This window comes from Sus scrofa, chromosome 9 (genome assembly GCF_054392235.1).
Source record: "Sus scrofa isolate SSC_HxYL_T2T_F1_AM1 chromosome 9, Sscrofa_HxYL_maternal_Yorkshire_Landrace_v2.0, whole genome shotgun sequence".
Classification (NCBI taxonomy): domain Eukaryota; kingdom Metazoa; phylum Chordata; class Mammalia; order Artiodactyla; family Suidae; genus Sus; species Sus scrofa.
The window spans coordinates 138,030,830-138,051,509 of NC_139391.1; the positions used below are offsets into that span (position 1 = coordinate 138,030,830).

A 20,680-nucleotide genomic window follows, 5' to 3' on the forward strand; every position below is an offset into this window, starting at 1 on the left:
TCCCTTCACCCCTCTTGAGGGGCAGAACCAACACTGAACTCCAGTGTTAAGTCCAGCAACGCGTTTCATTCCTCCACGTGCTTCCCCCGCACAGTCTCTTGAATTTAGGCAACAGTGAAACTGACATTTTTATACCCAGGCTGTTGATTCTCCTTTTGGGCCTTCTTCCAGGCCCTGTAGATGACATATCTACACACACACACACACACACACACACACACACTCACACTCACACCTCGCCTCCTTACAGTTCTCCCCACGTGCCTCCAAACAGTCCAGACCTGGAGGACCCGCCCCCGCCCCCTGCACACACGTATATCCACCTGCAGAAACACTTCCACTCACCTTGGAAATTGTGGTCCCTGAACGTTATTTCTGAGGTAATTAGATTTAAGGGTAAAGATTTTTCTTTCTTAGAAAAATTAGGACTGTTGGGTGAGGGATAAATTACCCATTCAGCCGCTGTAGGTGCCCTAAAGGGTGCTGAGGGGTGGATGGAGGTGGACGGTAAGGGAATTCCCAGAGCCAGCAACACTGTCTCTGCTGATGCGAAAGACATAGCTGAGACTTTAAAGAACATATTAAAAGCATGGGACTTCCAGGTAACGCATGGCCTGAAAATACACTGGGCATGAAAACAAGGGCTGGAGTTCCTGTCATGGCACAGTGGTTAACGAATCCGACTAGGAACCATGAGGTTGCGGGTTCGGTCCCTGCCCTTGCTCAGTGGGTTAACAATCCGGCGTTGCCATGAGCGGTGGTGTAGGTTGCAGACGCGGCTCGGATCCCGCGTTGCTGTGGCTCTGGTGTAGGCCGGCGACTACAGCTCCTATTCGACCCCTAGCCCGGGAACCTCCTTATGCTGCAGGAGCAGCCCAAGAAATGGCAAAAAGACCAAAAAAAAAAAAAAAAAAAAAAAAAAGAAAACAAGGGCTGATCACTGTAATTCAATGACAACTTAATGCAGTCCCTGGAAGGAATGATTCAAAAGCCATCCCAGGACTCTTTGGCTGACCTTCGCATGAGTTTGAGGTTTAGCATCCCATGTTTGTGGAATTCAGATTTTTCAGGAGAAAGGATTGATGAATTTGCTTGCTGACTGCTTGAAAGACTATAGCCTATGTAAATTAACTATACTTCAATTAAAAAAAAAAAAAAGAATACAGCCTAGAGCAGACACATTGTTTCATTAGGGAGAGAAAGCAAAGTGTTTGTGCTTTACAAATTCACAGACAGGTTTCAGACTGGCCGGACTCTTGGCAATATAAACAACAGACACGAAGGAGAGTGGTCTGACCAGATTTCTACCTCCCAGAGTCCACGGAAATTGTGAGATGACATTTGGTAGGTGTAGAAGAGGTGTGGAAACAGAGGTTATCAGAATTTCATCATGCCCTTGAACTTCTATAGGAATTCCGTTCCTTCGGGGAACATTTAGGCTGTGTGTACATTGTAGAAAGTTAAACTCTCCAACCAAAGATGAAGCACAGCCTTGGCCTAGAGTGGACCTGCTATTAATCAGCTGAGACCGTAAAGCCACCTACACCATGACTGATGTGAGTGTTTTGGCCAGTGTCCTAGGATGGGTTGGGCATGTGCCCAGCACCCTCTCACTCAGTATGCATCCGGAAGCTCTCCCTTCCTTTCAGCCCAGAGAGACGCTGTGTCTGGGGAGGGGTGGGGAGTCTGTGTTGTCCAGGAAGCACAGGGATGCATATCAATCACTCTGTTTGGCGGGTAGCACAGACACACTGCCCTTTCATCCCGTCCCCAGGCAGGCCGTTCTCGTCCAGGAAGTAGAACTCTTTACAACATTGATGCTGTTCTCATTTACAGTATTAACCAATGGTTTTGAAGTCCTTAAGAAATTGCAAAATCCTCTAGGTAATTTGTTTTAACACTGCTGGGAACCACATGTAGATGGCTAATTTTGACCCTGGGATTTATGTCTCTGGCCACATCCTTATCACCGCTGAATCAACAAGCATGTGTGGGACTTCTCTCCTGGACCCGTTATAAAATGGGTCTAGGAATCCTCCAAGCTGGAAACTCTCTGGCTTTTTTTCACTCGTGATAACTTCGAATGCCGCCACCATCCAAAGCCTAGGAGAACCACTCTGCAGAGTTCGCTCATGAACTGCTCTCTGCGCACATTCTCTCCTGACCCCATTCGTTGATTAAAATGGACTTTTGATGAAGCAAGTTCAGATTTTGGAGAACACACCCAGTATGGACAGGTCTCTTATAATATGGTGTTTGTTTTCAGTGTTCCTTTCATTTTGCCTTGGCTTAACCCCCTTATCAGACAACTGTATGCTGTTAAGACATTTCACCTGTCAGTTTTACTTTTGCATCAACCATTTTCTTCAGGCTGCACCTCTTGGTCATGGAGGAAGCAAAATTCTCTTATCTGTGGGGACCAGGTCTCTCCCTGAGTCTCAGGACAGGCTGTCCTTCCAGCAGCCTCTAGGTAACCCTCTGAACCCCCGTTTGATGAGCACAAACCAACAGTCTTGAGGAGAGTGCTCTGACCCACTGCTCTGCCTCTGTTACTTCCAGAAATCTGAGGGTCCCTTTACCTTGAAGAAGTCCTCCTGGTTACGGCCTCCTGTGTCCCTAACCCTGCCTCTTTTACTTAGCGTGCCTGCTCCTCACTCTGACTGGCTTATCTGGCTGCCCACGCCCAGGGGCAAGTTGTTTATCAGCGGGTGTTTAACCTTTGCAGTTTCTATCCGGTTACTTCCCAGCACAGAGACTGATAAAAATGCAAATTCATCCTGAGCCCCTCCCCTCCCTGCACGTCTGCCTCTCCTCCCTCCACCCCCGCCCTTGCCCCACTCACCCGCCTGGGACGAGACCACCACGATGCTCCCGTTGCTCTGCTTCAGCATGGGCAAGGCGGCCACGCTGAGGACCACGTAGCTGAGGAAGTTGACCTCCATGCTTCTGCGCACGAGGTGGATGTCGTCACTAAACGGAGTCATGGAGGCGTGGGTGATGTGGTTGAGAATGAGCATGTCCAGGCCCCCTGCAAGAGACGGCTGCGTTGAGAGAAGCCATCTGAGCTTGCTCCGCCTCCCGGCCACCAAGCGCCCTGTGACCCCCAGGGAAAAGTCCAGAAGCTGTCTCACCCAGGAGCTTTCCAGCTTTGGCAACAAATTGCTCTGCGAAGGTCATGTCCTCCATGGTGCCAGCAACGTAGTGTGCTGAAGACGCGCCAAGCTCCAGGCAGTGGGACACCACCTGTGGGGGTACAGTGGCCGTGCTCCCAGTCTTTGCCGAAGACCTTTGGGGCACCGTCTCTGACGTGATGGGGGTTTACATGAGCGGTTACTCACAGCCCTGTTTTGATAAGAAATGGGTAGGAGTGTGTGCCTGTGGGTGTGTGTGTGTGTGTTAAATGCAACCCAACACAAATATTTGTCCTGTTTTAAATGCTCTCTGGAACAAAGCTGGGGTTGTGCTGGGGTTGGAGCCCATGATTTGTGCTCTGGAGTTTCTGAACACATTATTGGTAGGGATGCTAGTTTCTGTGTAGGTAACCCCAGGTTTGTGAGTATCTGTGTATCTTTGGGTTTGTGAGCCCTGAGGATATAGGAGGGCATGTGTCTGCCTGGGTACAAGAATTGAATTCATGAGTAATTGCTAGAAGGTTGGGATCTGAGCACCTGTCGGTATGTCTGTGACTCCATGTTTAAATTTGCATGAGTTGGCATGCCTGGGAGCATTTAGAGCCCAAGAACTTTGTGTCTGTGTACGTGTGCCTGGGAAGAACACTTAATGCCTATTTTTATATTCCTGTGGGTGTTTGAATCCTGTGCCCATCGGTATGTAAATATGCCAGATTCTGTGAGTATAGGTAAGAATACATCTGGGTGAACCAGGACACTGTGGATATGATTTGAATTTAGAAGCTGAGGAGTAGGGGAGAGAGGACATTCTAAGGGAGAAATTAATGGTAGTAGAAAGTAGGATTACTGGACTATGGGCTATAGTATGAAAATTAAAATAAAAAACTCTTGAGGCTTAAAAAGAGGATACGTCTGGGCACATATGGGTACACGGAGTTGTGGGTGCAGGACCCTCACCTTCTTGAGAGTTTCTTCTGACCTCGCTGTCACCACCACATGGGCTCCCATCCTCGCCAGATGATAGGCCATCTCTCTTCCGATCCCCTTGCTGGCCCCTGTGACAATCACTTTCTTTCCTCGAAGCATCTCTGGGAAACCCCACAAGGAAGTGAGGACCACACTCGGCCGCAGAAGTCCTTCCCCTGCTCTGGGGGTGGGCAGCCTTGTCTCAATGTCTCAAGGCTATGAGCCCAGATCAACTCATCTCAAACCATGTAAATCAATGAAGGAATAGTTCGAGTCTTTCATAAACATGCTCTGAAATGGGAGTTTGGGTTGGTTGTTCAAAACCAAGCCTTTCCTGCTGTCTTTTAAAAAACAAAAAACAAAAAACAAAAACCCTGTGGACAGAGGATTCAGCTAGAACCCTGGAGTTCCAGACATTTCTGGGCTCATCCAATTGCTCAATTGAAATAAAATTCAAAAAGTCATCAAAACACATGTGCTCACAGTGATTCCAGGGATTTTCTCTCGCTTCTCTTAGTCATCAACTCCAGCATGCTATCTCTTTTCCCACTGCTCTGTCTCTCCATAGAGCCCAATTATCTGTACACGTTGTAAATTTTGGAATTACCCTCATTTTTGTAGGCGATCTGAAACGGCTTTTGACTAAAGGTGCCAAATAAAACAGAGACCATTTGGCAATCTTTTAGCACCATGACTATCCCTCCCCACACCCCAGTTACCCAGCCTCTGGCTGGAAGCTATAAAAATACAGTTTCACCCTCGGGTCCCCTCTTGCCCAGCAAGTCTGGGGATCACGAACTCATTTTCGATCCTCAGAAACACTCTAGCCATCCCTGGGCTTTTAAATCCATCCCTCCAAAATTAGACACATCGGTACTCACCTGGTCTGAATTCCTCATTTGCGGAATAGTAGTAGTAGGCCAAGAAGATCCCCAGAATAGGGAGGAGATATTTTTTCATAAAAGCCATCAGACAGGGACCTGGCCCGAGGAGCCCTGTAGGACACACAGAGAGAACCTACAGAGCTTTCTACAACCTCCTAGGCAGGCAGCAGCCTCTGAATTGTGACATCAGGGACGGAGGAGGCTGGAGTAGTCTCAGGCAGAGCTAGCCAATTTCCCTGTCAGAGCAGCGATTGGCTTTGGGTGGGATCCATTCGTCCCTGGCAGCCTGCGTGGTAGATTTCATAATGGACAATGTTTACTCCATTTCATTGAGCAAGAAGAGACTTCCAGATGGCCAAGCTCAAGACTGTACAGGACCAGATTCCTCAGCGTCCCTGCCCCGAGCCCATCTTCCTCTGAACGCCATTTACGCCAGGAATCAACGGCCTTTCAAGGGTGGTATATCAAAAGGCAGCGGCAGTGTGTGCGGGCAAGTGTGAGTAACAGCAAAGAGAGCCAAAGTCAAGCAAACCTCACTCTCAGCCCCACCTCCCAGTCGGAAGCAATTAAAAATAACAGCACAAATCAGAAAAATAAGCTTGAGAGAGAAAGGGCACATCTTGGGAAAAAAAGAAAAGAAAGCAAACAAGCCCTATAAACCCCACACTCAAGTTCAGTGAACAATATTACAACATCAAAGGGGAATGCAAGCCAGCCAGAACCCAGATGGCGGGAAACCCATGACCGGTCAAGACTCTCAGACAAGTGCAATGGAATGTGCACTTATTACTTTAACAGCAAACAAAGAAGAACTGGTGAGTGCCAAGAAAAGAGGCTCTAGGCTATTAACGTAGGTCTCATAAGTGCTACAGGGACCAGGAACTATGGAGATGATGCTGGGAAGAGAGTTTCTGATGGAGAAGAAGAAAGAACAAGCACCTGAAGCAAAGCCAGCCTGAAAAACCCATATTCAGCTAATAGCTGATCTGGTAACAATAAAAGGACCCAGAGATGATGCTGGGAAGAGAGTTTCTGATGGAGAAGAAGAAAGAACAAGCACCTGAAGCAAAGCCAGCCTGAAAACCCATATTCAGCTAATAGCTAATCTAGTAACAATAAAAGGACCAGAGTAGGGGGAGAAACCCTTAGTAATTCAGACTTTATCACGGAATGAATATACTCAGAAATACAGAAATAACCACCGTGGTTATGTCTGCAGCAAGAATTCATTAAGGAACAATCCTCAAAGAAAGATCTTAAGATACACCGTTGGTACCTTTTGCAACTTCAAACCAGGTAACCAAACCATAAACATTACCCGGTCACAGAGCAAACCCAGAATTCTGCAAGTGACCAACGGCGCCAGGAAACCATTTAATTACTAAGGGTTTCTTCCCCTACTCCGGTCCTTTTATTGGATTTGCTCCCTTGGGATCGGGAGGCTTGTCAATTCTGGTGTGTGTGTGTGTGTGTGTGTGTGTGTGTGTGTGTGTGTGTGTGTGTGTGTGTGTGTGACTGGAGAGAACGGGAGCCCGTGATCCCCCGTCTTTGGACTGCGGAGCCAGAGTGAGTCCTAACCTGCAGTTCCGCGGAGACCTCATACGGCTTCTGGTGGCCCTCTTCGGGGGGATCCTGACGTTGGGGTCTATACAGTCCCACCTATGCCAAGAGGCGCCTGAAATATCTCCTCTGGGGGAGCCGTCAGGCGGACGAAGCGATTGTTACCTAAGGCCTTGTCCTTGCTGTTTGTCTTACGTCACCAGCACAGGGTGGGACTTCACACAATGGGTAAATCAGCTTCCAAGCCCACTGTCTTAGAGTGTATGGTTAAGAATTTTAAGAAAGGATTTTCTAGAGATTATGGTGTTAAGCTGAGTCCTGGAAAACTGGATACCCTCTGTACCCTAGAGTGGCCCTCCTTTGGTGTTGGCTGGCCTCCGGAAGGGACCTTAGGTGTGTTCACAGTTGCAGCAGTATATAATGTTATAACAGGAGACCCTGGACACCCAGACCCCTTTCCGTACATTGACCAATGGTTGGAAATTGCCTATTTGAGGCCCCCATGGGTTCGGTTCTGCACCACAAACCAGGGACCATGTAGGGTGCTAGTAGCCCAGTCCAAGAAGAAAACCTTGTCTCAAAAGAAGGTGCCACCTATTTATCAAGGGGAACCTGAGGACTCGCCCCCTATGCCACCACCTTATGTGCTGCCGGCCCCACCTCCAGGAGCCGAAGGTCCCCAGATGCCAGATAGCCCACCGCCTTCTATTTCTCCTCCTGCTTCTGCTTCTGAAGTTCCCGAGGCGATATCACCCCCGCAGCCAGATTCTCCCGAACCTAGGAGCAGGCGTCTCCGGTCAGCTCAGGAAGCAGCCACTCCAGCATTGCAAATGCCCTTACGGGAGACACGGGGACCACGGCAAGACACCCCCGATGGGACCATACAAGAGGGGGGAGTTTTTTTTTTTTATTACCAGCCTTTTCCACTGTTGATCTCCTCAACTGGAAACACCATACTCCCTCATATTCTGAAACGCCTCAGGCGCCGATTGATCTCTTAGAATTCATTTTCCAGACACACTGTCCCACCTGGATAGACTGCCGGCAACTCCTTTTTACTCTGTTTGACACCGAAGAGCGCTGGCGAATTGTAACAGAAGCCCAAAAAATGGCTTCAGGCCAATGTGGGGGTGGGGGTCGAGCAGACTTGGCAAACTGGGTGAGGGAAGCCTTCCCAGAAAAAAACCCCCACTGGGACTATGACACTGAAGAAGGGAAACGTAACCCAGAGAGGTACCGGCAGGCCTTCCTAAAGGGGGCAAAAGCTGGGGCTAAAAGACCTACTAACATAGCTAAGACCAGTGAGGTACTACAAGAGCCGAATGAAAGCCCAGCCAAATTCTATGAGAGACTATGTGAGGCTTTCCGAACCTACACCCCTTTTGATCCCGAGGCCCCTGAGAACCAACGGATGATAAATGCTGCCTTTGTGGGACAAGCCCAATCAGATATCCGTAAAAAGCTACAGAAATTAGGATTTGCAGGAGAGAATGCCCCTAAACTGTTGGAAATAGCCAACAAGGTTTTTGTTAACCGAGACCAGGTGGCCGGCCGTGATGCAGAAAAGAGAATGAAACAAAAAGTGACTCATCTGGCAGCCGCCCTGTCGAAACCGGTGCCCCCAGTGGGACCACCCTGTAGGGGACAAGGCCCAAGGCCAGGGAAAAGGAGTTCCCTGGAACATGACCAATGTGCTTACTGCAAAGAAAAGGGACATTGGAAAAATGAATGCCCCAACCGACCTGAGAAAAAGACCAAGGCCCCACATAGCCGGTATCGATCTGAGCCATTCAGCACCAACCTGATCGGCCTAGCTGAGTCTGATTAGGGGGGACCAGGCCCTCTCCAACGGGGCCCCTGAGAGCCTATGGTCAGAATTCAAGTAGGGGGCCACCCCATAGACTTTATGGTTGACACAGGTGCCGAACTTTCTGTGGTTACACAACCTATGGCTCCCCTCTCTGGGAAAGAAACCACCATTGTTGGGGCACAGGTAACCAAACCCACAGGCCCTTCTGCGGTCCTCGACGATGTCGGTTAGGAGGCCATGAAGTAATACATGAATTTCTTTACCTGCCTGACTGCCCAGTCCCCCTGATGGGAAGAGACCTGCTGGCTAAAATGGGGGCACAAATTTCCTTTTCTACTGATGGATCGTCCCAACTCAAATTGACAGAACCCCACTCTCCTTTAATCATGGCTCTTGCTGTAAAAAGAGAAGAGGAATGGCGCTTGTACTCTTCCCCTTCAGAAATGGGGACCATTCCCCCAGAACTAGAGACTAAATACCCATTGGTTTGGGCTGAAGGAAACCCACCAGGACTTGGAAAACGCCACGCTCCTGTCTTGATTGATCTAAAACCCGGAGCTCAACCGGTAAAGCTACAGCAATACTCAATTCCCAGAGAAGCTTGACTGGGAATACAGGTTCACCTGGATAGGCTGCTTCAGCACGGACTGTTAATAAAATGTCCGTCCCCTTGGAACACCCCTTTACTGCCCGTGAAAAAACCAGGAACACAGGACTACCACCCAGTACAGGACTTGAGAGCCATAAATGAAGCAACAGTCACATCACACCCGTCCGTCCCTAACCCTTATACTCTGTTAGAGCAAATCCCCTCCACTGCTGAGTGGTTTACTTGCCTGGACTTAAAAGACGCCTTTTTCTGCCTCCGGGTGGCGCCTGCCAGTCAGCCCTTGTTTGCTCTTAAATGGGAGAATCCACATACAGGGACAAAGGAACAGCTCACCTGGACTAAACTCCCACGAGGATTCAAAAACTCTCCCACTCTTTCTAGCGGCGCTGTAGCCGCTGACCTGGCTGAATCTCCTGGACAAAAACTGGGCTGTGTTTTGCTACAGTATGTTGACGACCTCTTACTAGCTGGCACCACGGAGGCTCAGTGCCTAGAGGGAACAAGAGCTCTCCTTTCCCTACTGATGGAGGCAAGGTATCGGGTATCAAAGAAAAAGGCACAAATCTGTAAAAAACAAGTCAAGTATCTGGGCTTCAACATTTGCAGGGCCGAGGAATGCTGGGGACCGAAAGAAAGCAGGCAGTTTGTGCCATTCCTGTCCCTACCACCCGCCGGAAGGTTCGTGAGTTCCTAGGGGCAGCAGGATTCTGCTGGATATGGATCCCTGGGTTTTCAGACTTGGCCAGGCCTCTGTATGAGGCTCTAAAAGGAGAAAAAAAGGCTCCCCTTGAATGGGGACCAAGCCAGGAGACAACATTTCAGACAATCAAAACCAAACTCACTGAGGCTCCAGCCTTGGAACTTCCTGATGTAACTAGAGAATTTAACCTTTTTGTTCATGAGAAAAATGGGATGGCTTTGGGAGTCTTAACTCAAGAATTTGGGCCTTGGCAGAAGCCAGTGGCATATCTGTCTAAACAAATTGACTCAGTTGCGGCCGGATGGCCTCCCTGCCTCTGAGCACTGGCAGCTACCACCTTGTTGGTGAGAGAGGCTGACAAGTTGACTCTGGGACAAAACCTCAATGTTAAAGTCCCACACTCAGTTGTAACCCTAATGGATACCAGGGGCCACCATTGGCTCACACATGCACGAATGACTCAATATCAAGGGTTACTATGTGAAAATCCATGGGTGAAACTGGAGGTTGTACGAACTCTGAACCCAGCCACTTTTCTACCAGATGAAGCGGGGCCCCCAGACCATAACTGCCTGGAGGTACTAGATGAGGTGTTTTCCAGCAGGCCTGACTCGACTGATAAACCACTCCAAAATCCTGATTCTGGTTTTATATACTGATGGCAGCAGCTTTATGGAGGATGGGAAAAGGATGGCAGGATATGCTGTGGTATCTGACTTAAAAGTGATAGAAGCAGAGGTGCTTCCTCAAGGATGGTCAGCACAGAGAGCAGAATTATGGGCCTTAATCAGAGCACTGGAGCTCAGCCGAGACCGGCAAGTTAATATCTCTACCGACTCACTGTACGCCTTTGCAACTTTACATGTCCATGGAGCCTTATACAAAGAAAGAGGACTCCTCACTGCTAAAGAAAAAGGGATTAAAAAGCCAGACTGAAATCTTAAAGCTCCTAGAGGCAGTATGGGAACCTAAAGAAGTTGCAGTTACCCACTGTAAAGGCCACCAAAAGGGGGATGACCCAGTGACAAAAGGAAACCGTAGTGCTATGCAGCTGCCAGACAGGCAGCCCGGGGACAACAGCCAGACAAACAAGGTCTTGCTGGCCCCAGAAGTGCCAGCTGTCCCCAGATATTCTCCAGAGAAAGAAAAATGGATAAGGGAGGAAGGGGGAACTAAAACTAAGACGGGATGGTGGGTCACACAGGACCACCGAGTTTATGTTCCAGAACAGCTGGCCTACAAACTAGTCCACCAACAACACGAGCTAACCCACATGGGCAAAACTGCCTTGGAGACCCTACTGGGCCGGTACTATCTCATTTCTCATCTTCCTGCACTCTGCTCCTCTGTCTCCCAAAGATGCATAACCTGTTTGCAGAATAATGCCTGCCAGGGGCCCAACACCAGCTGGGGCACAACACTGTGGACTGTCCCCACTTGAGGATATGGAAGTGGACTTCACTGAGGTCACCCCTAGTGAGGGGTACAAATATTTGCTAGTTTTTATCTGTACTTTTTCAGGATGGGTAAAAGCCTTCCCTACCCGAACTGAAAAGACAAGGGAAGTAAACAAGGCACTCCTGAGAGACATTATTCCCAGATATGGAATGCCTCTGACCATCGGGTCAGGTAATGGACCAGCATTTGTGGCCGAAACGGTACAACAGGTGGCAAAAGCTTTACAGATCTGACGGAAACTACATTCTGCTTATTGCCCTCAAAGTTCAGGGAAAGTAGAACGCATGAACCGGACCCTCAAACAGACACTGGCAACGTTATGTCAGGAAACTGGCTTGCCCTGGGTAGACATGGTGCCGGTGGCCCTCCTAAAAGTGAGATGCTCACCCCGAGAGGGAATAGGATTCTTGCCATTTAAAATATATGGGAGGCCGCCTCCACTAATCAGTTTAAAAGGAAACACCAGGGAGTTGGGAGACTCGGAATGACCTAAACAATTACAAGGACTGGGGCTCACTATTTCTCAGATACATAAATGGGGTCACAGACAGAATACCTGTGTCCTTAGGTATAACAGTTCACCCCCACAAGCCGGGGGACCAGGTGTGGATAAAGGACTGGAAAAAGGAGCCTTTGAGGCCGGTATGGAAGGGCCCCTATACTGTAATTCTAACCACCCCCACTGCTCTTAAAGTAACAGGAATAGATGCTTGGATCCATCATTCCAGAGTTAAACCGGCTGGCCCAGCTGACGACCGTGGAGAGTGGGAGACTGCCCCCAATCCGGAGAGACCTCTTCGCCTGACAATACGGAGGAGGAGACAACAGTCTCAAAGCCCTGCCCTGACCACACCGGAAGCTGGTCAGTCAACGCACGGCTGAAGCTTGAGGAATCGGCAGCCTAGTAAAATAAACTGCCTTACCTTCCTTCCAGAGGACACTTTCTTACTGTTATATACTGTTATCTTATGACCAACATGTATGTTTGCTGCCTGTTGCTGTTAATCTGGTCCCCTTTGGTTCTGCCAGGATCCATGTCCTCATGTGACCTGTGCATTCGAGTAACCCGATCAAATTAAGGGGTTACATGGACTTTGCTTTGCTCCACTCATTTCTCCTGTTGCGGAGAAATTCATGGAAGTTGTACTCACAACAGGACCACTTATTCTATCTGTCAACAGGGGACCAATATACTTGCTTTGATCCACGATACTCACCAACTGAGGAATGGTTAGAAGTCCGGCGCTCTCATAAATCAGGGCAGCTAATTAATGGGACCCAAATTACCAACCCCACGTTGCCAGTATCAATACTTTTTGATGCCTGTGAAGCTATGAATGGGTCATGGACTTCTACTAGACCATGTGGAAGCCCCTCATGGGAAAGAGAATACAGGCTCCAGCATAAATATATGTGCTGGGGGACCACCTGGAGCGGTTGCCAGAAATGCACTTACTGGAGTTATGTGGCCTGGGCAACCTGGAATAAGGGAGACAAAACAGCTGCCCTTCAAAAGGGTACAGCCCCTCCAGACTGCCAGACTAAGGCTTGTAACCCAGTTAACTTCACTATTTTCAATTCCAGTGAGCCCAAATGGAAGGAGGGTTTCAAAATAAGCATTCGCATTGACGGAAGAGGCCTTGACCCTGGAGCTGTGCTACATTTCCAGAGAATCACGTTTGCACTCCAAGCTGCCTCTCACAGGGTCTTTCATTCCTTTTATTCCCATTCTGGCCACAACTAAGAACTTGTTCTTAGCCCTGGCAGAAACTATTGCACAAACTCTCAAAGTCTCCTCTTGTTACGTATGCGGGGGAATGAACACAGGAGACCACTGGCCTTGACAAGCCAGAAAACTGGACCCATTAGAGCCTCATAATGAGACTGCATACCCCCAACTCACCAGTGAGGTAGGGCTCCTCAGAACTGCTATCATAGGGAGAAATTGTCTTGCGAGGCGGGGAGGACGGTTTAATGTTTCAGTTGGAAGCCTAACATGTTTAGGCCTAAGGTATTATAATCTGACTGCCCAAAAGACTCAATGGTGGTTATCCTCCAATCGCTCAGAGCCCAAGCCTAATCTCCTGTCTAACTTTTCCCACCTTCGACAAGCATGGGAAGATATCAGTACTAATATGCAGTGGCGGGCACCAAAGGGATTATATTGGATTTGCGGAAAAATGGCCTATTCCATACTCCCCCCGAATTGGGCTGGGGCCTGTGTCCTGGGAACAATCAGACCTTCCTTCTTCCTGCTCCCACCATCACTAGGGGAACAACTGGGAGTTCCTATATATAGGGCACAGGGAGCCCAGAGAGACCGGAGGGCTCTCCAAATTGGAAACTGGAAAGATGATGAATGGCCCCCAGAACGGATAATTCAATATTATGGGCCTGCCACCTGGGCAGAGGATGGCTCTTGGGGATATCGCACCCCTATCTATATGCTGAACAGCATCATCAGACTACAGGCGGTTTTGGAACTTATAACAAATGACACTGCAAGGGCCTTGACTATATTGGCCCAACAACAAACTAAAATGCACAGTGCAATCTACCAAAATCGCTTGGCCTTGGATTATTTACTTGCTTCTGAAGGAGGGGTTTGTGGAAAATTTAACTTAAGTAATTGCTGCCTACCAATAGATGACACCGAAAAGGTGGTAAAGGAAATTGCTGACCACATGACTAAACCAGCCCATGTACCTATACAAACTTGGAAAGGATGGGATGCAGACAGTCTCTTTGGTAAATGGTTCTCTTGATTGGAAGGAATTAAGACAATGGTCGGAATAGTCATGGTTATACTCGCAGGGTGCCTGCTTATTCCCTGCCTTGTACCTCTCCTGATAAGTATTATAAAAGGTTTTATAAGAACCATGGTTAGAAGAAAAACAGCCTTCCACCTGCTGTTTATCAGAGGCTGCCAAAGGGTTATGACTGATGGTGATCTCTAAAGGGTGCAGATGCACCCAAAACATCAAGAGGGGGGAATGAAAAGGAGTTTTAACTAAAGAACAACTCCCCCCCCCCCCCCCCCCCCCCGCCTTGGCTAAGAAGGCAGCTGCAAGCCTTTCCAGCTATGCTGTCACTATGCCACCCTTCTTGTAATAATGTAACAACCGTGTGCCCTCTGTCCAAGCCAGAAGCCCTGCTAATCAGGTACCCAGCATTGGTCATCAGTTCCGCTTCTGTAACCTTGCTGGCTCAGTTTCTTAGGGAGGAACACGGTCTGCTTGGGGATGGGGGAGGTCCGGGATGCTTACATGGGAAAATCCAGACCTTGTAGTGTATAAAGGTTACTGAGAACCAAGACCTGGTGCTCAGACTCTGGAGGTGACTCCTCTGAGCCTGCACAGGTGCTGAATAAACCTTGCTTTTCCATATCTCCGAGTGCCGTTTGTCTCCTTCCACTGCGACGGTTTTTGTGGTTTCTGCAACAGTGGGGCTGGAGGAAGGGAGCAGCCCTTTCCTCGTGGGGATGGGCAAGTAGGACGGCTTCGGGGGAGTCAGCCTTGACCCACGCGGGAGCAAGAGCAGAAGTGCTCCAGGCAGATGAAGAAGCATCCGCGTGAACCCGGACACGGTGCAGAAGTGTGTGTGTGTGTCGGGGGCGGGGGGGGGGGCGTCTGCAGACCGTCCTGCGTGAGAAAACGGCAGGAGGCGTGGAAGTGCCGGCGGAGCTGGGACCTGCGGGCAATTCCCCCCCGGGGGTGGGGGGGTCGACTGCATTTCCAGCGGGCGGGGTCCGCCGCCGCCGCCGCCGCCGCCGCCGCCGCCGCCGCCGAAAGCGGGAGCCGCGTCCTTCAAGGCCAAGGGCCTGCCCGCGCCTGCGTCCGGAGTTCCGGCCCTTCTCGCTTCCAGACCGGAAGCCTCTGCGCCCCGCGGCCTCTCGAGCCCCATCCCCGAGCTCGGCCTGCGCACCGCCCCTTGCGCTCCCCGGCGGCCTGACGCGGAAAGCGCGGGTCCGCTGCCTTCCTCGGGCTCCCGCAGCCCCGGGCCGCCCTCAGCGCTCACCTCCGCGCCCTGCTGGGCGCAGCCGCGTCCTCGCAGCGCTGGACCCGCGCCCCCCGCACGCCCGCCGGATTGCCCAGCCTGCCTTGCACTGCGGGGTTCTGTTCACCCACCTGACTTCCAGGAGCCCTTTCCGCTCGCCTCGCTCCCCCGCCCCCGCGCATCCTCTTCCCTGAACTCCGGCCCTGTGTTCTCTGGGCTTTCTTACGTCTCTGCCTGCTGCTGCTTTAAAAAAAAAATGTAGTTATGGCTGCACCCGAGGCATATGCGAGTTCCCAGGCCAGGGATTGCATCCGAGCCACAGCTGTGGCAACGCGGGATCCTTTAACCCGCAGTGCCAGGCTGGGGATTTAACCTGCGCCTCCACAGCAACCCAAGCCGCCGCAGTGGACTCTTAACCCACTGCACCACAGCAGGAACTCCCCTCTGGGTGTGCTTTAGAGGCTCTCCATTCTTTCTGGACTCCTTGAGCGTTGGAGTTGGCCTTGAGCCTGTCTCTGTCTCTTCTCCGGGCAGTTGCCTTCACTCTCATGGCTCCAACTGCTCTCTTTACGTGGACGAGTCTTAAAAACCTCCATCTCCTGGTCTGCATTGTCGTCTAAGCTTTAGGGGACATAAGCACCTGTTTACCCAACCTCTCCCTTTTAATGCCTCCTAAACACCTCACACTCAACATGCTGAATTCAGTGATTTTTAATAAATTTGTAGAGCTGGGAAACCACAATCCAAATTTAAAACATTTCTGTCACCCCCTCCCCCGCAAAGATTCCTCTGACCCATTTACAGTTACCCCCGTCCTCACTCCCAGGCTTCGGCAACCGATAATCTACTTTCTGTCTTTCATAGCAGTGGAAACACATGATCTTTTGTGCCTGACTTCTTCGGCTTATCATGCTTCTGAGGTTCATCCATACTGTAGTATGCATCGGAATTTTTTCCTATTTATTGCCTAATCATATTCCATTGTATGGATATACCACGTTTTGTTTATCCATTCACAAATTCACGGGCATTTGGGATTTCCCCTTTTTTCACTATTATGGACAGCGCTGCTGTGAACACTGGCGTGAAAGCCTTTGTGTGGCTTTGCTGGGTTGTATGGCAGATTTATATTTAACTTTTTAAGAGACTGTTAAGCTGTTCTCCAGTGACTCTGTGATCATTCAAGGGCTTCGCCCTCCACCCATTTAATGTTCCAGAGCTTTGGAAGGCCTTTACTGCTCCCTGTCCAGCTCTCCGCATCCCCTTACCCACCAAGCCCAGTCAACTGCACCTCCTAGATGTCTCTAGAACCCTTTCCTAATCCCCCCGCCACTATGACTGTCCTAACTCAGGCCACTGCTATCTTCTGCATCGGTGAACTTTTCTTTCTTTTCTTTCTCCAATCCGTGTCCTTATTTTTTTTAAAAAAAGGTTTGACATGTACAAAAGAATATATGAAGCCGTACATAATTTATGAGACATAGTAATGAAGTGAAAGCCTTATTGGCTTACCATCCACCTGAAGACTTGACTGCTGCCAACACCGTGGCAGTGCCCTGTGGGCTCTGACCCATCCCGTTCTTCAATGGTTCCTTATTATTCTTAGGATAAAGTCCAGCCTCATTATTTTTAGCTTTACAAGCTCTTTATGAGTTTTGAAATCCTTTCCCAGGAACCTCTTGCCACTTGACCCTGTTCCTGTTCCCTCTGCAGTCACCCTCCCGGCTCTCCCTTAGACATGTAAGGTGCTCTGCAAACACTGGGTGTTTTTCTCATCATAGCTGCCATCACTTTTTTTTTTTTTTTTTTAAGGGCCGCACCTGTGGCACATGGAGGTTATCAGGCTAGGGGTCGAATTGGAGCTGCAGCTGCCAGCCTACACCAGAGCCACAGCAACGTGGGATCCGAGCCATGTCTGCGACCTACACCACAGCTCACAGCAATGCCGGATCCTTAACCCACTGAGCAAGGCCAGGGATTGAACCTGTGTCCTCATGGATTCTAGTTGGGTTTGTTACCACTGAGCACGGCAGGAACTCCAGCTCCCATCCCTTTGTACTCACAGTTACTCCTCTGCCCATTTTTCCCCATCGCACTTGGCTCTGGGAGACCAGATGCTTGGTCTACCCCAGTGAACCTCCAGTACTTAGTGCTGTGTGTGGCACACAGTAGGTGCTAGGAAGCATTTTCCAAGTCATTTAAGGGAACGTGACTCCTATATATACCGATAAAGATGTCTGCTGGTATTTGAAAGCTGGGAGAGAGGTCTAGGCTAGAGAGATAGATCTGGGAGAATGAAATCCTATTAAGTTGAAATCACAGCAGATGATACCCCCAGGGAGGGGGTGAAGGGCACAGGGGGCTCTTACAAAAGGGGGCTGAGGCAGGGGCACAAAGAGAAGCCTTGGGGGCAGGAGATCCTGAGGGCGGGGGGAGGGTGGTCTCAATGACATGGGTGAGGTCACAGCTTGGAAGCTTCTGAGAGGCCAGGAGGATGAGAAGTGACAGAAACACACGGGGTCTGGACGCAGGAGGCCCTGGAGGTCGGCCAGAGTGCTGAAGGCACTGGAGCCAGAAGGCTGTGGGTTGAAGAGCGGTGTCACGCGGAGAGAAGCATCTTCGGTGTGAGCGTGGGGGTGGGGGCGCCCGAGGAGCGTGGAAGGCATGCAGGTCCGAAAGAGGCTCTGATCTTTAGCGTAGCAATGAGTTTTCATTCCGATACTTCCCAGCATATTCTCTGTGCCGGACGCTGTGCTGGGCTGAGCATGTTTTCAGCTTGTGGGAAAAGATCTAACGGAGCCTGTAGACCAAGTCGCTTGGAGGGGCTGGCTTGTGGGATCCGGCCCGTGGCTCCAGAAGACTCCAGGAAGTAAGGGAAGGGGAGCACGCCCGTGTTCCCGTGTTCCGCTTTCCCGTTCAGTGAGCTTTTCGCCTAAGCTGTTTCCTTCCTTCGATTTCGAGGCGCATCTGTCCGTCCATCTCTCTCGGGGGTGGGGGGTAAGAAGGTGGGGAGCAGAACTCCTTCAGCTCGCCTTTTCTTCAGATGTGGCCGCAGTATGTACAGTTTATTGTTATTTCTGCCTCAGGCTGCGCCCTTCCTGATATTTATTTATGTATTCCCATTTGTAGGGCAGGAAAGTTTTTCCTGGGCTGGTTGGATTTTTCCCTTTCTGTCTGATGGGAGCTTCCTGAAATTTGAGGGCTTGATAAACAGCCTGGGAAAATGGCCTTAGAGGAACACGGCGCGGAATCCAGGTTGAAGAGTTTTAACAGGTTTCTGCCAGCAGAGGGAGCCCCGGGGCCGGGCGAGAAAGCGCCGCCTTGCTGGGGTTAAAATCCCGGGGATGGGCATCTTCATTTCTGGCGGCGGTGAGGGGGACTTACGGGTCAGGATAAAAGACGAGGAAGGCGGGCTGGAGGGAAGAAGACAGACGCACACCACACCGACATGTGCGCAGAAATGTGGGATCACAAAAGCCGCCTTCCCTCGCCCCTCCCTATCCACACTCACAATTTCCGCTCTAGTTCAGCGGTTCCTGAACCTGCTGTGCTAAGCAATCATCTGGGGAACTAAGGGCACATTTCCAGGCCCCGCCAGCGCACGTTGACTCGGAACCATCGAGTGCGGGACCCAGGAATCTGTATTTTTGCGAAGCTCTTCCAGGCGGTTGTGCAGTAACCTTTAGACAGACTGGTGAACTCCCTCTGGGTAATTAGGTAAATACTTTAAATGTAGCTTGTTTGAGACTTAATGTAATGGCTCTGGCGATCACCATGTTCACTGGTAGAGTGTAATCCGTGAATGCTGTTATGACCGAACCATTTTCTTCCTTCCACCCTCCCTCTCCCTTCCTTTTTCCTCCTTGTAATTTTTGTATTATTAATATAATACCTAAGGAGGGTTACCGCATCGCACGGTGTCAGAAGGCTTGTAATGATGACGGCACCTCTTGCTGTCCTTTCTCCTCGTCCCCTTCAGAGTCACCCTCACTTTAAAATCTTATTTCTTTCCTCTGGGAATCAACTCGGTATTTTATTTTTAAATTTGTATTTATTTTATGGCCACACCTGCGGCAATAGACATTCCTGGACCAGGGATTGACTCTGACCTGCAGCTGCAACCTATTGCCACAGCAATGCTGGATCCTTTTAATCCACAGTGACAGGAGCTGCTGTAGTCAGGTTCTGAACCCACCGCACCATAGTGGGAACTCCTCAAACTCAGTATTTTAAAACATGTATTGCTATTTCTTGATTTTGCAGTTTTAGAGATTGTTAATTGATTTCCTACTAAGGAAAATTAGAACTTTTGCTTTAAACACACACACACACACACCCACACGTATTCATTCTCTTCTAGATTCCTAACACTATTAAACCACAATTTTAATTAAATCAGCCATCAGCGTTCATTATTATGAATCATTTTTTATAGCTCAGCAATGTAATATACTATGATTGCATTTCTTCTATTTTTTTCCCCTCCTCTGGGTGTTAATAAGTTAATAACCACCCCGGTTTTGTTTGCTTGCTTACTGAGTGGTCCACGTCCTCTGACGTGAAGGGCAATGTAACTTAAATAAATTGGTTGCATTCATTGGATGATCTATCCATCTTCCCTCCTGTTCCAGTCTGGACGGGGAGCTCGATAGGCTGGTAGCTGGGGCCTCTCTTTGCCGTCCGCCTGGCAACTCCGACCTTTTTCTCCTGGTTAGGTTCCTGGTGGATGGTGGGGGAACTTTTGCAGGGACCTTGGCTGCAGGAGAGCTATTTTCATCGAACATCTTTAGTGGGCTTGAATCCATGGACCTGGGCCGCGTACAGCCCAGCGTTCAGCTCTGCCTGCTTGTCCTTACTTTACCCTGTTCACTGTTTGGCCGGGTAAGGATTTCAAGGTTGGAGATTACTTTCTGCTGGAATGGGAAGACACTGGTGTATCGCCTTTTAGCTTGTAGCTTCCTGTGTTGATACGTGGAAGTTCAGTTTCTGTCTAGATTTCTGATCCTTGGTTTGTGAAGTGCTTTTCTTTTCTGTAGAACTTTCCAGATTCTTTTTCCCCCTGGGGTCCTAACATTTGGGGAGTTTTTGCTGTTGTTTGTTCTTGTGTTGAGGACCCACTAGGTCCTTTCAGTGTGGAAATTCAAACCTTTCATTATGGGAAATTTTGGAAAAATTACCTACTTGGTTCATGTATTCCATCCCATTTTCTCTGTGCTTTCTTTTGGATTTTTTTTTTTTTTTTGTCTTTTTGCCATTTCTTGGGCTGCTCCCGTGGCATATGGCGTTTCCCAGGCTAGGGGTCGAATCGGAGCTGTAGCCACCGGCCTACACCAGAGCCGCAGCAACGTGGGATCTGAGCTGCGTCTGCGACCCACACCACAGCTCACAGCAATGCCGGATCCTTAACCCACTGAGCAAGGCCAGGGATCGAACCCACAACCTCATGGTTCCTAGTCGGATTTGTCACCCACTGTGCCACGACGGGAACTCCTCTTTTGGAATTTTTATTAGAAGAATTCAGAGCTCCTGGATGGATCCTGTAAGCTTCTCGCTTTTGTCCTATGT

At 49.6% G+C, this 20,680-nt stretch overlaps 3 protein-coding genes across 28 annotated transcripts in view; 2 read left to right on the forward strand and 1 right to left on the reverse strand.

The window, feature by feature from the left end:
* C9H1orf74 (chromosome 9 C1orf74 homolog) overlaps positions 1–14,505 on the forward strand; it is a 77,730-nt gene extending 63,225 nt beyond the window's left edge. The window contains exon 3 of the mRNA XM_084978543.1: positions 11,814–14,505. The gene's annotated coding sequence lies outside the window, so the exon portion shown is untranslated. The remainder of the gene's footprint in view (positions 1–11,813) is intronic.
* The window catches only part of LAMB3 (laminin subunit beta 3), a 162,069-nt gene that overhangs the window by 63,225 nt on the left and 78,164 nt on the right, over positions 1–20,680 (forward strand). The window contains exon 1 of one of the 14 annotated variants that reach the window (XM_084978512.1): positions 18,434–18,832. The exons of 11 other annotated variants lie outside the window; for them this stretch is intronic. The gene's annotated coding sequence lies outside the window, so the exon portion shown is untranslated. Of the gene's footprint in view, positions 1–18,433; positions 18,833–20,680 lie in introns of those variants that run through there. 2 more of the 14 variants (XM_084978513.1, XM_084978508.1) reach the window with 2 other exon arrangements.
* The window catches only part of HSD11B1 (hydroxysteroid 11-beta dehydrogenase 1), a 45,798-nt gene that overhangs the window by 19,494 nt on the left and 5,624 nt on the right, over positions 1–20,680 (reverse strand). Inside the window, exons 2-6 of one of the 13 annotated variants that reach the window (XM_021102238.2) lie at positions 15,247–15,355; positions 4,979–5,092; positions 4,089–4,219; positions 3,132–3,243; positions 2,843–3,028 (exon numbers count right to left, since the gene is read on the reverse strand). In XM_021102238.2, the coding sequence (XP_020957897.1) occupies positions 2,843–3,028; positions 3,132–3,243; positions 4,089–4,219; positions 4,979–5,066 (517 nt within the window). In that variant the 5' untranslated portion in view covers positions 5,067–5,092; positions 15,247–15,355. 13 annotated transcript variants of the gene reach the window in all.